At 31.4% G+C, this 17,557-nt stretch overlaps 1 protein-coding gene across 1 annotated transcript in view; it reads left to right on the forward strand.

Annotated features, from left to right (window-relative positions):
* The window catches only part of LOC139513627 (multiple epidermal growth factor-like domains protein 6), a 35,816-nt gene extending 20,611 nt beyond the window's left edge, over positions 1-15,205 (forward strand). The window contains exons 20-33 of the mRNA XM_071302287.1: positions 457-681; positions 1,807-2,031; positions 2,511-2,735; positions 3,215-3,439; positions 4,314-4,538; positions 5,214-5,438; positions 6,241-6,465; positions 6,943-7,167; positions 7,976-8,200; positions 8,727-8,951; positions 9,504-9,728; positions 10,261-10,485; positions 11,695-11,910; positions 13,130-15,205. Coding sequence (XP_071158388.1) covers positions 457-681; positions 1,807-2,031; positions 2,511-2,735; positions 3,215-3,439; positions 4,314-4,538; positions 5,214-5,438; positions 6,241-6,465; positions 6,943-7,167; positions 7,976-8,200; positions 8,727-8,951; positions 9,504-9,728; positions 10,261-10,485; positions 11,695-11,910; positions 13,130-13,267 — 3,054 coding nt within the window. The 3' untranslated portion in view covers positions 13,268-15,205. The remainder of the gene's footprint in view (positions 1-456; positions 682-1,806; positions 2,032-2,510; positions 2,736-3,214; positions 3,440-4,313; positions 4,539-5,213; positions 5,439-6,240; positions 6,466-6,942; positions 7,168-7,975; positions 8,201-8,726; positions 8,952-9,503; positions 9,729-10,260; positions 10,486-11,694; positions 11,911-13,129) is intronic.
* The last annotated feature ends 2,352 nt before the right edge of the window (positions 15,206-17,557 follow it).

Consider the following 17,557-nt stretch of genomic DNA (forward strand, 5'->3'; position numbering starts at 1 on the left):
TACATACTTACAATGAACTTTCACCTTCAGTTGCTATTTATAACGTTACTTACCATAAAAAGTAAAATCACAAAAATACTGACCTTAGAGGGAAATCAATTCGGAAAGTCCTTTACAAATGGCAAAATCAAATAACAAAACGCATCAAAAGCGAATGGATACCATAGTAACATTGTGAAGTATAAATTTTTACAACCCGATTTTGTACTTCAGCATGATTTTATGTATTGTTTTTATCCTGATGACGGTGCCCTAGGCACAGAAACATGTTGATCAATAAATTTCTGCAGCAGTCCCTAAAGTGTTGTTGTTATAAGACTTTCTACATTTTATGTTTTTTATCATAACGACCCTGCATACCAGAGGTATCCACTTTAGGGACTCTATCGAATTACAGATTCACCAGGCATTGGTTCACTTTCATTTGTAGTTTACTTATATGTTTACACTTTACAGGCTGTTTGTTGTACTGATGGGAAACATTGTTGTCCTGAGGGAACTACCTGTGATGTGTCATCTGGAAAATGTAACCGTGGAGAAATTGCTGTAATGGACTGGTTTGAAAAAGTTCCTGCTAATGTTGGAAGTGTAAAATGTCCTGATGGTCAGTCAGAATGTAAAACAGGACAGACCTGTTGTAAACTAGCATCTGGTCAATATGGTTGTTGTCCAATACCAAAGGTATGTTTAATGATGTTTTATAATGTTCCATTAACAAATTAATGCACTTGTTCTGTCTGAATGGCAATAAGTCTCCTCTGAATTTTGCATATTGCCAAATGATGATATATATGGTAGAACTTTTATAAATTTGATGAAAAAATTCCCTAATACAAAACAATAATATATGCTAGATAAGCAAATATTTATATTATTTTGCTAAAATGTTAAGTTTTCTTGGGTTGGTAATGTAAAAATACTGCATTGGTTTCAAAGGAACTGATAATTGCATTTGATAAGGTTGGTTTTTTTAAGTAAAAGATTAATACACATTGGAATAGAATCAGCTGTATTTGATAATGATCTGGGTCTGGAAATTGTATGGTTAAATTATTGACTGGTATTATTAGCTACCCTTTCATTTGAGAGAAACAAATATACATTTAGGTAGAATTAACTGTATTTAACTTTAATTAACATTTTACTAGTAATTTTGTACAAATTGGTCCAGAATTACTAGTAAAATGACCTCTATATTTGTGAAGAAAGTTAAATGAACACATAACCTATACACAGCCTGACAACTTATTGTAAAATTTGTTCCACTGTGCAAAAGAACAAACACATCTTGGTAGAATAATTTTAACAAACATTTACACAACAAAAACATTTTATTTTAATTTCTTTTTAAAGTTTACTTACATACTTACAATGAACTTTCACCTTCAGTTGCTATTTATAACGTTACTTACCATAAAAAGTAAAATCACAAAAATACTGACCTTAGAGGAAAATCAATTCGGAAAGTCCTTTACAAATGGCAAAATCAACGCATCAAAAGCGAATGGATACCATAGTAACATTGTGAAGTATAAATTTTTACAACCTGATTTTGTACTTCAGCATGATTTTATGTAATGTTTTTAATCTGATTATGGTGCCCTAGGCACAGAAACATGTTGATCTATAAATTTCTGCAGCAGTCCCTAAAGTGTTGTTGTTATAAGACTTTCTACATTTTATGTTTTTTATCATAACGACCCTGCATACCAGAGGTATCCACTTTAGGGACTCTATCGAATTACAGATTCACCAGGCATTGGTTCACTTTCATTTGTAGTTTACTTATATGTTTACACTTTACAGGCTGTTTGTTGTACTGATGGTAAACATTGTTGTCCTGAGGGAACTACCTGTGATGTGTCATCTGGAAAATGTAACCGTGGAGAAATTGCTGTAATGGACTGGTTTGAAAAAGTTCCTGCTAATGTTGGAAGTGTGAAATGTCCTGATGGTCAGTCAGAATGTAAAACAGGACAGACCTGTTGTAAACTAGCATCTGGTCAATATGGTTGTTGTCCAATTCCAAAGGTATGGTTACATATATTATTTAACTTTCAATTTGACAAATTTATTAAATAGATCTGATGAGTCACTTAAATCTCATTGAATAGTAATTACTTTCCTCTCAATATTTCAATTTGTTTAAAGATGATATATGGTTGAACTGTTTATTATCTTTCTGATTTGCTATTTAACAGTACTTTAAAAAGGCACTAATTGTTACAAAAATCTTTCTTGTTGGCAATAAGTCTCTTTGCAGTATAGTATTTTGCTATGTGCCTGATGTGAAGACATATTGAAATGTTTCTTGTTTTCAAATTGGTTTTCACCATTATACCTGTTTTGATTCCTTGTAAAATTACAAATATTTTCTATCAATACTGAAATATTACCTGCTGAAATTTTATTTCAAAAAGAAATACATACTTTGGGATACACTTAGCTGTATTTATTCATGTTATGAAACTACAAACTGTACAGTTTACTTATATGTTTATATTTTACAGGCTGTTTGTTGTACTGATGGTAAACATTGTTGTCCTGAGGGAACTACCTGTGATGTTTCATCTGGAAAATGTAACCGTGGAGAAATTGCTGTAATGGACTGGTTTTCAAAAGTTCCTGCTAATGTTGGAAGTGTGAAATGTCCTGATGGTCAGTCAGAATGTAAAACAGGACAGACCTGTTGTAAACTAGCATCTGGTCAATATGGTTGTTGTCCAATTCCAAAGGTATGGTTACATATATTATTTAACTTTCAATTTGACAAATTTATTAAATAGATCTGATGAGTCACTTAAATCTCATTGAATAGTAATTACTTTCCTCTCAATATTTCAATTTGTTTAAAGATGATATATGGTTGAACTGTTTATTATCTTTCTGATTTGCTATTTAACAGTACTTTAAAAAGGCACTAATTGTTACAAAAATCTTTCTTGTTGGCAATAAGTCTCTTTGCAGTATAGTATTTTGCTATGTGCCTGATGTGAAGACATATTGAAATGTTTCTTGTTTTCAAATTGGTTTTCACCATTATACCTGTTTTGATTCCTTGTAAAATTACAAATATTTTCTATCAATACTGAAATATTACCTGCTGAAATTTTATTTCAAAAAGAAATACATACTTTGGGATACACTTAGCTGTATTTATTCATGTTATGAAACTACAAACTGTACAGTTTACTTATATGTTTATATTTTACAGGCTGTTTGTTGTACTGATGGTAAACATTGTTGTCCTGAGGGAACTACCTGTGATGTTTCATCTGGAAAATGTAACCGTGGAGAAATTGCTGTAATGGACTGGTTTTCAAAAGTTCCTGCTAATGTTGGAAGTGTGAAATGTCCTGATGGTCAGTCAGAATGTAAAACAGGACAGACCTGTTGTAAACTAGCATCTGGTCAATATGGTTGCTGTCCAATACCAAAGGTATGATTACAGATGTTGTATATTTTGTCCTTAAAGAATACTTCACTTGTGTGGTTAGTCCATTTTATCTGTCTTAATGCCTAAAAGTCTCCTCTCAGCATTTTGTATTGCTATATGATGACATAGTTAACTATTTATTGTGTTACTGTGATTTTTTTTAATAGTACTTTAATTTGCATGGATTGACATTGAAATCTGTCTGAATGAAAAGAAGTTTAGGGGCGAAGTGAAGGACTCCTGTGGGAGTTACACACTGCATTGAAGACCAGTTGGTGGCCTTTGGCTGTTGTCTGCTCTATGGTTTGGTTGTTGTCTGTTTGACACATTCCCCATTTTGCATTCTCAATTTTATCTCTGAAAAGTGTTCTTGTATTTTGTGTCTTTGTAGCATTTGAAATTGCAGTAAGATAATGTATCACTGAATATTTCATTACTTTTCTTATTAAGAGCTTACACACTATTACTGCAAAACCTAAATTTTTTTAAATGGTATTCGTTAAATAAAATGTTCTTCATATACTGATTATACTTTATTCCATTATAACATTTGTGAATCATAGTACTGTATTTAAATTTCACAACGATAAAAAGTTTAATTCATTATTCTTGTAGTGATTTCCTGGTATAGAGTTTTTGCAATACCATTAAAGAATTTTTTGGCTTTTTTTCCCGAGGGCAAATCGAATGATCAGTTAATGTATGAATTTCTGAATTTTCATCAATCTGAAACCATTTTGTATAAAAATTTACTTATTACAAGCTGCACTTTTACCTGAAAGAAAAAGAAAAAGTAAGATAGGGTAGAATTGGATGCATAACTTCTAGTTATGATTGTGAAAATATGCAGGCTTTCAAATAGGCTTAAACTTTACAGGCTGTTTGTTGTACTGATGGTAAACATTGTTGTCCTGAGGGAACTACCTGTGATGTTTCATCTGGAAAATGTAACCGTGGAGAAATTGCTGTAATGGACTGGTTTGAAAAAGTTCCTGCTAATGTTGGAAGTGTGAAATGTCCTGATGGTCAGTCAGAATGTAAAACAGGACAGACCTGTTGTAAACTAGCATCTGGTCAATATGGTTGTTGTCCAATTCCAAAGGTATGGTTACAGATGTTGTATTACTTGCCTATAATAAATTAATTCACTTGATGTATAAGTCACTTAAGTCTTTCTGATTGACAATAAGTCTCTCCTCAACATTTCATATTGCAATGTGATCATATAACATTTACCTTTTTATCACTTTTCTTGTTAAAAAGTCCAACACTTAACACTTTTTCAAGCAAAATATAAATATATTAAAAAGAAATTGTATAAAGTTTATGTTTTCTTGTCTTGAGAATGTAACAATCTGCTTTTGTTTAAAAGAAACTAAAACTATAGGGTCACTGATTCTTGTATTTTATTAGCTTTGCAGTTATTTGAATGACAAAAGAAAAATACACTCGAGTAAGAATCTATCATAGTATCAGTTTGCATATAGTAAGGTCTGTTTATAGGCTGTCAACTTGGCAATAAGAATCCTTGCAGGATACGATATTGCTGTGCCTGATGTGAAACCATGTATGGAAATAAATAAATTTCTCATTTATAGCACTGCTTCATTTCACAGTTATACCTCTTTTGATTCCTTGAATACTTACAAATAATTTGTATAAATACTAAGAAATCACCAGCCTCACTTTAATTTGAGAGAGAAATATATACTAAGGGGAAGACTTGGCTGTATATTCATTTTATGAATCTGCAAATTGAAAGGTTTATATTTTACAGGCTGTTTGTTGTACTGATGGTAAACATTGTTGTCCTGAGGGAACTACCTGTGATGTTTCATCTGGAAAATGTAACCGTGGAGAAATTGCTGTAATGGACTGGTTTGAAAAAGTTCCTGCTAATGTTGGAAGTGTGAAATGTCCTGATGGTCAGTCAGAATGTAAAACAGGACAGACCTGTTGTAAACTAGCATCTGGTCAATATGGTTGTTGTCCAATTCCAAAGGTATGGTTACATATGTTGTATAACTTTTGGTTCACATATTAATTCACTTGATATATAAAGTTAAATAAAAAAAATATTGAACTCGGAGGAAAATTCAAAATTGAAAGTCCCTAGTCAAAAATCAAAATCTCAACTACATCAAATGAATGAATGAAAACGGTCATACTCCTGACTTGGTACAGGCCTTAGTCACTAAAGTTGATTGGCAATAAGTGTCCTCTCAACATTTCATATTGTGATGTGATCATATAACATTTACCTTTTTATCACTCTTCTTGTTAAAAAGTCCAACACTTAACACTTTTTCAAGAAAAATTTAAGTATATTTGAAAGATATTGTTAAAATTTTATGTTTTTTTATCTTTAGAATGTAACATTCTGCTTTAGTTTGAAAGAAACTAAAACTATCGGCTCCCTTATTCTTGTATTTTATTAACTTTGCTTTTATCTGAATGACAGAAGAAAAATACACTCGAGTAAGAATCTATCATAGTATCAGTTTGCATATTGTAAGATCGTTTGTAGGCTATCAACTTGGCAATAAGATTCCTTGCAGCATACAGTATAGCTGGGGCCTGATGTGAAACCATTCAAGGAAATGAATTAATTTCTCATTGATAGCACTGCTTCATTTCACAGTTATACCTCTTTTGATTCCTTAAATACTTACAAATAAATTGTATAAACACTCAGAAATTACAATCCTCACTTTAATTTTAAAGAGAAATATATAATAAGGGGAAGACTTGGCTGTATATATTCATTTTATGAATCTGCAAATTGAAAGGTTTATATTTTACAGGCTGTTTGTTGTACTGATGGTAAACATTGTTGCCCTGAGGGAACTACCTGTGATGTTTCATCTGGAAAATGTAATCGTGGAGACATGACAGCTATAGACTGGTTGAAAAAAGTTCCTGCTAATGTTGGAAGTGTGAAATGTCCTGATGGTCAGTCAGAATGTAAAACAGGACAGACCTGTTGTAAACTATCATCTGGTCAATATGGTTGTTGTCCAATTCCAAAGGTATGTTTAATGATGATGTATAACTTTCCTTTCACAATTTGATTCACTTGATCTGATAGTCCCTAAAATCTGTCTGAATAGCAATAAGTCTCCTTTCAATTTTTTATTTGGCTAAATGATGAGATTTAGTTAAATGATTTTAATACTTTTCTGGTTTATTTATAACAGTACTTTAAAAAGCACTTATTAGTACAAAATTCTATCATCTTGGCAATAAGTCTCTTAGCAGTATATCATATTGCTATGTGCTTAATGTGAAGACATTTTGAAATTTATCTTATTTTCTAATTAATAGTAATGCTGTCTTTCACAATTATACCTCTTTTGAATACTTGTAAACGTACATATTTACTCTATCAAAACACTGATATTACCAGCTACACTTTTATTTCAAAAAAAATATATATATTTTGGCATAGACTTGGCTGTATTTATTCATGTAATGAATCTGCAAATTGAAATGTTTATATTTTACAGGCTGTTTGTTGTACTGATGGTAAACATTGTTGCCCTGAGGGAACTACCTGTGATGTTTCATCTGGAAAATGTAATCGTGGAGAAATTGCTGTAATGGACTGGTTTGAAAAAGTTCCTGCTAATGTTGGAAGTGTGAAATGTCCTGATGGTCAGTCAGAATGCAAAACAGGACAAACCTGTTGTAAACTAGCATCTGGTCAATATGGTTGCTGTCCAATACCAAAGGTATGTTTACAGATGTTATATAACTTTCGGTTCACATATTAATTCACTTGATATATAAAGTTAAATTAAAAAAATATTGAACTCGGAGGAAAATTCAAAATTGAAAGCCCCTAGTCAAAAATCAAAATCTCAACTACATCAAATGAATGAATGAAAAGGTCATACTCCTGACTTGGTACAGGCATTAGTCACTAAAGTTGATTGGCAATAAGTGTCCTCTCAACATTTCATATTGCTATGTGATCATATAAAATTTACCTTTTTATCACTCTTCTTGTTAAAAAGTCCAACACTTAACACTTTTTCAAGCAAAATATAAGTATATTTGAAAGATATTTTATAAATTTTATGTTTTCATATCTTGAGAATGTAACATTCTGCTTTAGTTTGAAAGAAACTAAAACTATCTGCTCACTGATTCTTGTACTATATTAACTTTGCTTTTATCTGAATGACAGAAGAAAAATACACTCGAGTAAGAATCTATCATAGTATCAGTTTGCATATAGTAAGGTCTGTTTGTAGGCTGTCATGTAGGCTGTCAACTTGGCAATAAGATTCCTTGCAGCATATGTTATAGCCTGAAGTGAAAACATTCATGGAAATGAATTAATTTCTCATTTATAGCACTGCTTCATTTCACAGTTATACCTCTTTTGATTCCTTGAATACTTACAAATAATTTGTATAAATACTCAGAAATCACCAGCCTCACTTTAATTTGAGAGAGAAATATATAATAAGGGGAAGACTTGGCTGTATATATTCATTTTATGAATCTGCAAATTGAAAGGTTCATATTTTATAGGCTGTTTGTTGTACTGATGGTAAACATTGTTGCCCTGAGGGAACTACCTGTGATGTTTCATCTGGAAAATGTAACCGTGGAGACATGACTGTCATAGACTGGTTTAAAAAAGTTCCTGCTAATGTTGGAAGTGTGAAATGTCCTGATGGTCAGTCAGAATGTAAAACAGGACAGACCTGTTGTAAACTAGCATCTGGTCAATATGGTTGTTGTCCAATTCCAAAGGTATGTTTGAGGATGTAATATATTTTGCAATTAAAAAGTCTTCCCCTTGGTCTGATAGTCACTGTATTCTGCCTGAACGACAAAAAGTCTCATCTCAGTATTTCATATTGAAATGGCCTGACATTTTACTTTTCTAGGGTTTGTTTTCGGGTGCTACTTTAAAAGTCAATATTATAATAACTTGTCATCCTGGCAATAGGTCTCTTTGCAGTGTATGCTATAGCTATGTGCATGATGTAGCATATCATTGAAATTTCTATAATTTATCATTAACTGCAATTCTACATTTCACAACTATGTCTCTGAACTAAATATATTCTATCCATACTCTGATATTACTAGCTGCACTTTCATATGAAAGAGAAAATATACACAATTCTGTTAGATTAAGCTGTATTTTTTCATGTTATGAAACTGCAAATTGGACCACATCAACCAATGACAATCACTGAACATCAGGTTACTTTATTTGATCTGATCTCATTTTAAGTATTGAAAGGTTTGCTAATAGGCTTTCACTTTACAGGCTGTTTGTTGTACTGATGGTAAACATTGTTGTCCTGAGGGAACTACCTGTGATGTGTCATCTGGAAAATGTAACCGTGGAGACATGACTGTCATAGACTGGTTTAAAAAAGTTCCTGCTAATGTTGGAAGTGTGAAATGTCCTGATGGTCAGTCAGAATGTAAAACAGGACAGACCTGTTGTAAACTAGCATCTGGTCAATATGGTTGTTGTCCAATTCCAAAGGTATGTTTGAGGATGTAATATATTTTGCAATTAAAAAGTTTTCCCCTTGGTCTGATAGTCACTGTATTCTGCCTGAACGACAAAAAGTCTCATCTCAGTATTTCATATTGAAATGGCCTGACATTTTACTTTTCTAGGGTTTGTTTTCGAGTGCTACTTTAAAAGTCACCATAATAAAAATCTGTCAGCTTGGCAATAGGTTTTTTTGCAGTATATGCTATAGCTATGTGCATGATGTAAAGACATATCATTGAAATTTCTATAATTTATCACTAACTGCAATGCTACATTTCACAACTATATCTCTGCTGGTTCCAAGTAAACTAAATATATTCTATCCATACTCTGATATTACTAGCTGCACTTTCATATGAAAGAGAAAATATACATAATTTTGTTAGATTAAGCTGTATTTATTCATATTTTGAAACTGCAAATTGGACCACATCAACCAATGACAATCACAGACAATCACTGAACATCAGGTTACTTTATTTAATCTGATCTCATTTTAAGTATTGTAAGGTTTGCTAATGGGCTTTCACTTTACAGGCTGTTTGTTGTACTGATGGTAAACATTGTTGTCCTGAGGGAACTACCTGTGATGTTTCATCTGGAAAATGTAACCGTGGAGAAATTGCTGTAATGGACTGGTTTGAAAAAGTTCCTGCTAATGTTGGAAGTGTGAAATGTCCTGATGGTCAGTCAACATGTAAAACAGGACAAACCTGTTGTAAACTAGCATCTGGTCAATATGGTTGTTGTCCAATTCCAAAGGTATGATTACAGATGTTGTATGACTTGCCTATAATAAATTAATTCACTTGATGTATAAGTCACTTAAGTCTTTCTGATTGACAATAAGTCTCTCCTCAACATTTCATATTGCTATGTGATCATATAACATTAACTTTTTATCACTTTTTTTGTTAAAAAGTCCAACACTTAACACTTTTTCAAGCAAAATATAAGTATATTTGAAAGATATTGTATAAATTTTATGTTTTCATATCTTGAGAATGTAGCATTCTGCTTTAGTTTGAAAGAAACTAAAACTATCGGCTCACTGATTCTTGTATTTTATTAACTTTGCTTTTATCTGAATGACAGAAGAAAAATACACTCGAGTAAGAATCTGTCATAGTATCATTTTGCATATAGTAAGGTCTGTTTGTAGGCTGTCAACTTGGCAATAAGAATCCTTGCAGCATACGATATTGCTGGGGCCTAAAGTGAAACCATTCATGGAAATAAATTAAGATCTCAATTTTAGTATTGAAAGGTTTGCTAAGAGGCTTTAAATTTACAGGCTGTTTGTTGTACTGATGGTAAACATTGTTGCCCTGAGGGAACTACCTGTGATGTTTCATCTGGAAAATGTAACCGTGGAGAAATTGCTGTAATGGAATGGTTTACAAAATTAGAAGCAAAGGTTGATATCATCACCTGTCCTGATAACTCATCTACATGTAAAGATGGACAGACTTGTTGTTATGCTGGGAAAGATAAATTTGCTTGTTGTCCACTAGCAAAGGTATGAAATCTGGGGAATGGTTTTAGTAGCATTTTAGTTGGTCCTGTATAATATAGCCTATATGTATATATATATTGTGTATTCCTCCTGCTTTAAATTCCTTCTTCACTAATAACAATGGACTTGTCCACTTGTCCATCTATTTATCACAAAAGTTTGTCATGTATGAATTTCAGTATTACATAACTGCGTACTATACACTGCCAAGTAAGGTACACACTTTTAAGTGTGGTATCTTTAACTAGTTTTTGATACACTTTAGTGTGTTGCACCACATTTATTAGAGTAGAAAGTATTCTCTTTTAACTGTCATGTTTTTTTTGGCCATGCAAATAAACTCATCATAGATACCAGGATTAAATTTTGTATTTATGCCAAACGAGAGTTTCACCTTTTGTTGCTTTGTATTGGAGTAAAACTGGTTTTAAGCTATATGCAGACCAGCATTTTATTTTTAGAATTCATAGTCATTTATAACTTAAAAGAGAAGGAAATAAAGATAAAATGTGCCTGTTAAAATAAATATTAACTATAATTATAATTAATTTTTCAACCAGATTTGCCCCTACTAATATCATCATTCTTATATAAAGAATGCCAAAGGTTGTTACTTAAGCTCAAGTATTATTGTTTTTTTTTCTCATTAAATAGCTTCAAAAAAATGCTTAGAAAAAGTCATTTGTTTGTGACCTGTTGTTTTCCATTTTTTATTTTTCCTTTTGCATAAGTTTATTTAGCCTTTTGGAATTTTCTTCAAAAAGGTGATAACCCCAATTTTCTAATTTTATTGTTAATTCTGTCTTGGATTCTATTGAAAAACTCTGCTCAATTATTTTAAGCCAAGTTTGAAAGAAATTTTATAATTTTCTTTGAAATTAATAAAAAAAAACTTTTTACTTGAAAAATGATCTGCATAACAAAATTATCAATATTATGTCTTGAGCAATAAATATTAACTCCGTATAGATTGTTTTGCTGTTAAATTAGGATAATGAGGATATGCACATTGATACAAAGGGTGGATCTGTGAAAGTAAAAGAAGAGACATGCATCACTGGAAGTATGTGTTTCTTTTTTGGTTTGTTGGCTTGAGTTTTCTGTTATCCCATTTAACAAATTTTGCCTTAATTAAGCATGAAAATTTGATTACTTAATGAATGGTTAAAATAACCTGTTAATCAAATTAACTTCTAGAAAACTTTTTTCTAGGCTGTTTGTTGTGAAGATGACCTTCACTGTTGTCCTCAAAACACAAAATGTAATACCAAAACCAGTAGCTGTGATTCCATGGCTAGCAAACCTTTATTATTATTGGAGCCTCATTTACAGACTGTTACTTGTCCTGACGGGCAAACAGTATGTCCAGATAAAAATGTATGTTGTAAAACAGGCAGTAGTGGATACTCATGCTGTCCTTACGCCAATGTAAGTTACTGATATAAATATTGATAATCAAGTCTTAAATAGAATGAAAACAAAACCATAATAGTATGCAATAATAATTGTTTTGGTCTTTGGTTTTGTTGCAAACATAAAATTGAGAAAGGAAATGGGGAATGTGTCAAAGTGACAACAACCAGACCATACATATATTTTCCTTGATTTTGACTAATTAGTTTTTACAAGGTAGTTATATATTTCTATGTATTTTTTCTCAAGATCAGGATGGTAGTTGCACTTAAAAACCTATTACTAAACTCTCATCATGCTTACATTGAAACTACTACAAATTATATTACTCATTATAATTGCTAATATAAATCCTTTCAGTGTTATTACCTACTTATACTGTTGAGCTAATTTGTATATAAATTCTTGTTTCCACCAATTATACAAATTGCTTATTTTCCTTGCACTTATAACATTTATATGACAGATTTTTTGTTCAAATTGATTACATGGTATGTTTGTGTAATTATTAGCCTTGGTGTATCATACCATAAGAATAAAGTCAATACTCAGGGATATTTTGACAAAAACTTTCAAATTTGGTCCGTTTACTGGTCATCATATCCCCTTGCAATGCTAAATCATCAGTTTGTTTTTACAAGAGTAGATCCAAGTTAACTTATTCCTTTGGTAACTTGTACTTGACCAACTCCCACACAAGCCAAATTTATTATTCATGAACATTTCAATTGTTATTTTCTATCATGATATATAAATCAATAAAAAAAGCAACATACAATAGAGAAGCTAGAATTGAATTGATCAATAAAGGGAAGGTTGATAGTACCAAAGTGATATTAAGTCTCATAAGTCAAAGACAAATATACAATGTCATGACAAAAAAAAAAGGAAAAAGAATAAAAAGCATTATAGAAGCAAAAGACTGAGCAACATGTGTTACAAACAAATAGGGTGCGATCGCAGATGCATCTACAGGGTAAGGGTATCCTGTTTCACATGTTGCACACCTGGTGTCAGTAAAATCTTTTAGAAAATAAAATGAACTGCAGTAGTAACACACATCCTTATATGAAGATCCAAATGTGTTAAAATAGCTCCTCAGTGTTTTTGGGGTTTTAGTGTTTCTGGTGAAGGTAAGCACAGGAAAAATGCTTAGGACACATCAATTTCATATAGTGTTATTTTCATTTCATAGAGATATCAATGTTATGACATATTCTGTATTTTATTCTAGGGTGTTTGTTGCACAAACTCAAAATATTGCTGTCCACACACATATGTATGTGATGAAGAGCCAGGTATCTGTCGCATTCCTTATGCATATGGACTGGTAAACATGGCAAGACCTGTTGTAGGAAAACCATTACTCTAGGAAAAGACTTTGATAATATACAATGTCTCACCTTGTTTAATGTTAACTTAATGTTTGTGAACTGTTCTTTTGTTTGTGTACTGTTCTTTTGTTTGTTAATTTGTACATTTGTCCCTGACTGCAATAGATTTTTTGAAAGGAATTTTAAATTCATTTAAAATTTAATAGAATGAACTTGATATTGTTGTTTTATATCTTTTGTTGTTTTGCATATCAGTTTTGGGTAATATTGGTTTCTTATGGATCATTTTGTATAGAGCAGTTTGACATGACAAAATCACACAGTTTCATTTATTGGAACAACATTGCATGATTCTATTCATTGTATTTTTTATTTAATTTTTTTTTAATGTTGTTACAAATGCTTGAGCTCTTATATAGAAATAAATAGCAATGTGTATAACAGCACCTTACATAATTGCTTCATTTATAAACATGTGTAGTGCATTATAAAGTTGCATGGAGTGCTTATCCATCTATATGTTTGGTACATTTCTGACAAGAAGGCAGACGTTCAGACTTGCCAAAAAAGAGTACTTATTTAATGTTATAATTTATACAATAAACAAATACATTGCAGAATGTTTGTATATAAACTGAAAATATGCTCATAGTTCATAGCTTTTTAGTATTTTGCAGTTGTTAAATAGTTATGATTAGCTTCATAATTGAGGATACAACCCAATATTGTTAAGACCTCCTTGAATTTGATTCAGAAGCTTCAAAGTAAAAAAAATGTAGTTCGGTAAACATGTTGTGACTGATAGCATTTGATTGTTTGATTGCTTTTGGTTAATTATGAGAGAATGAATGTTCAATTGTGTGTGTATGAGTGTAAATATTTGTAATAAAAGGAGGAGGTCGCTTAAAACAAGATGTGATCAAGATTTAAAAAAAACCCACTTTCTCTCAAAATATTTATGGATAGAGCAAACATCTAACTATTTGAATGGTACAAATATTGTAAAGGTGTATGTGCATATTGTAAATGCAAGTGTTATTTGCTATTAAATAAAGTTAAAAATCATTTATGGATTACATAAGTTGCAGTTGAGTTAAAACATTTAATAAAATATGTATGAATGATCATAGAAGATATGTCTTATCTTATTATAGCATTTAAAATATTCCACAAATGAAAATTGTTTGGAAAATCTCTCAATTATTTTGACTCATAATGAAAATATATCATTTATTTAATTCTTGAGTAGATCTGAATCAGGTCTGTACAGATATAAGAACGATGTTTTACATATATTAGAACTGTTGGTATATGAAATTTATATATCTCTAACGAAAATACAATAAAATTGAGAAAGGAAATGGGGAATGTGTCAAAGCGACAACAACACGAATTTAATCCAAAATGATAGAAAGATATGTCAATTATTTAACCGTGCACATGCATTTTTGTAGGGATTGAGACAAAAGATAAATCCCAATTGTAATATCAGAGAGGTAATCTTATAATTACAGATATTGGCTGTAAACAGTTTAAACTTTTTTACATTTTCATTGAAATTTTGTACAAATTATTGACCCATTTTTCATCCTAAGTTAACACAAATAATTACCTATCACTCATAATTTACATGTTAATAAAATTTGTCAATAAAATACTCAACAAAACATTAACAGTGCATTCCATCTCAATGCAACAATAATAGTGTGTTAACATTAAAGTAAATAAGTAACTGTTCCCAAAGAGTTAAATCATTATATTTTTACTTAAATGTCTTCAAGTATTTTTGTATATAAAAAATATTTTGAAATTGTATTCTTGAAAAGAAAAGAAACAAGTCTAAATGTTATAAGAGTAAAAAAGATTATTGAATAATCCACACTGTGATATTTTGATGTTGATAGTCACATTCCTTTACTTAATTAGTATTTTGACTTCATATCACTTGTACTTGAATAAACTATATTTATAACTATTAAGAATTTTATTTATTTTGAATTAGACGTCCAGCTGTGTTTTCAAAGCAGTGTTTCAATGCCTTGAATGGCATTAGGCAATAGCCATTGTGTATTACAAGGATCAGGATAACGTGTGTACAAAATCAAGTGTATTAAAGGCAGCCAAGTTGGCTTGTACTTCTTACAGGACCCAATGTTCCCCGACCAGTGCTTTAGTTATTTCATAATATTGGCCAATGTAAAAAAAACAGTGCTATAATAGCTAATATAGTTAAAGTGTTTGAAACACAACAGTTAGTTTCCTTTACAATTCATTTACCCTATTCACTTCTTTTAGAATTTCTGAAATCTTTACACACAAACAAAGGTTTGTATACCAATATATCTGTCGTGAGATCATAGTTTTTGTCTTACTTGCCATCCAGGCATAATCCGAATTGCTCTTAATCATGATTTTTCAAATCAAGTAAATTTCTGAAGACATGCTCAAGCGTTGTATATAATTTATCTGAGATTATGTATTTAATTTTATTCAATCCCCTAAAATTACATCATTGTCATTTGGCTTGAACATTAAATTTGGTATTTATATATTCCCAAGTAAATGTAAGTACACACAAAGTCCCAAATCAGGAACCTGTTGTTAAGTGGTTGTCGTTTCTTGATGTGTTTTATAAAAAGATTAAATTAAATTAACAAAAATACTGCACTCCGAGGAATATTTGTACGGAAATCTGTATTCAAATGGCAGAACACATCAAACGAATGGATAACAACTGCCATAAGTGTTTCTCGTTTCTCTTTTTTTTATATATAGATTAGAAAATTAGTTGTCCTGTTTGAAATGTTTCACATCAGTCAATTTTGGGCCCTTTATAGCATGTCGTTTGGTGTGAGCCAAGGCTCTGTATTAAAGGCCGTACTTTGACCTATAATTGTTTAATACATGGCGACTTTGATCGAGAGTATCATTACTCAAAACACATCTTATTTCTATTTGAATTACAGCAACATTACATTCTTCTAGACTTTCATACATTACAAAAATATCGTAGAACTATATTTGCGATGCCAGTGGCGGAAAGCGAGACATGGGGAATGATTTTCCTGCGATGGCATCTTCATATTGTTGAGTGTTCTGCTAAAATTAGTTTGATAAGAACTTCTTGTAATAAATCATTTACATTTAATATTTAGTTGAATTAAAATCAGTATATATCAGTTTTATGAATATTTTGATGCGTTTTCTCTACATGTAGGTCATTGTCCAGTGACTTTATTTTAATAAGTAACTTTTAATGTTAATTTTTCTACTCGAGTTAACTTTTTTAGTATAAATAAAAAAAAAAACATTTTGTTTTGCGAACAAACAATTCTAAATTGCTTTTATACAGCTGGTAAAAAATATAATTTTTAAAGATACAGGTAAATTGATTAACTCATGCAATTATATTTACCTTTGAATTCAACACGGAAAGTCCTGAATCTAATGGCAAAACCAAAAGCTCAAACAAATCAAACGATTGTATAACAACTGTCATATTCCTGACCTGCAACAGGCATTTTCTTATGTAGAAAATGGTGGATTAAACCTGGTTTTAAATCTAGCCAAACCTCTTACTTGAATGACAGTCGCATCAAATCCATTATATTGACAACGATGTGTGAACTTAACAAATAGACACAATAGGTAAAACATGTCAAAAATAGATGTACAAAAGCAACACGAACACCATTAACAACTGGGTGGGATCTTATGTGCTCCGTAAGCGTAAGCAGATCCTTCTCCACTAGTGGCACCCGTCGAGTTGCTCATATTATAACAAAGCCGGTAAATAGTCTAATTAGGTCAGTCACATTCGTCAAAAAGAGAACGGGATTGTAGTTACGACATAAGGAGCATATCCGATATCATCTGTGAAACGGATATTCCATAACGGCCAACCAACTCGCTTTGCATTTCCATGCCATAATAGATATAAAAATAAATGTCTTAATATCTAACATTGGAAGCCTTTTCTGTGTCAATAGTTAAACATATTAAACATAAATGGCAAGTCAAAAATAGATGTACAAAAGCAATACGAACACCACTAACAACTGGGTGTGATCTCAGGTGCTTTGCAAGTGTAAGCAGATCCTTCACATGTGGCACCCGTCGAGTTGCTCATGTTATAAAAAAAGCCAGTAAATAGTCTAATTCGGTAGGTCACATTCGTGAAAAAGGGAAGGGGATTAAAGTTACGACACAAGGAGCATATCCGATATCATCTGTGAAACGGATACTCAAAAACGGTCAACCAACTCGCATTGCATTTCCATGTCGCATTTCCATGCCATAATAGATATAAAAATATATGTCTTAATATA

Source organism: Mytilus edulis, chromosome 2 (assembly GCF_963676685.1).
Source record: "Mytilus edulis chromosome 2, xbMytEdul2.2, whole genome shotgun sequence".
Taxonomy (NCBI): domain Eukaryota; kingdom Metazoa; phylum Mollusca; class Bivalvia; order Mytilida; family Mytilidae; genus Mytilus; species Mytilus edulis.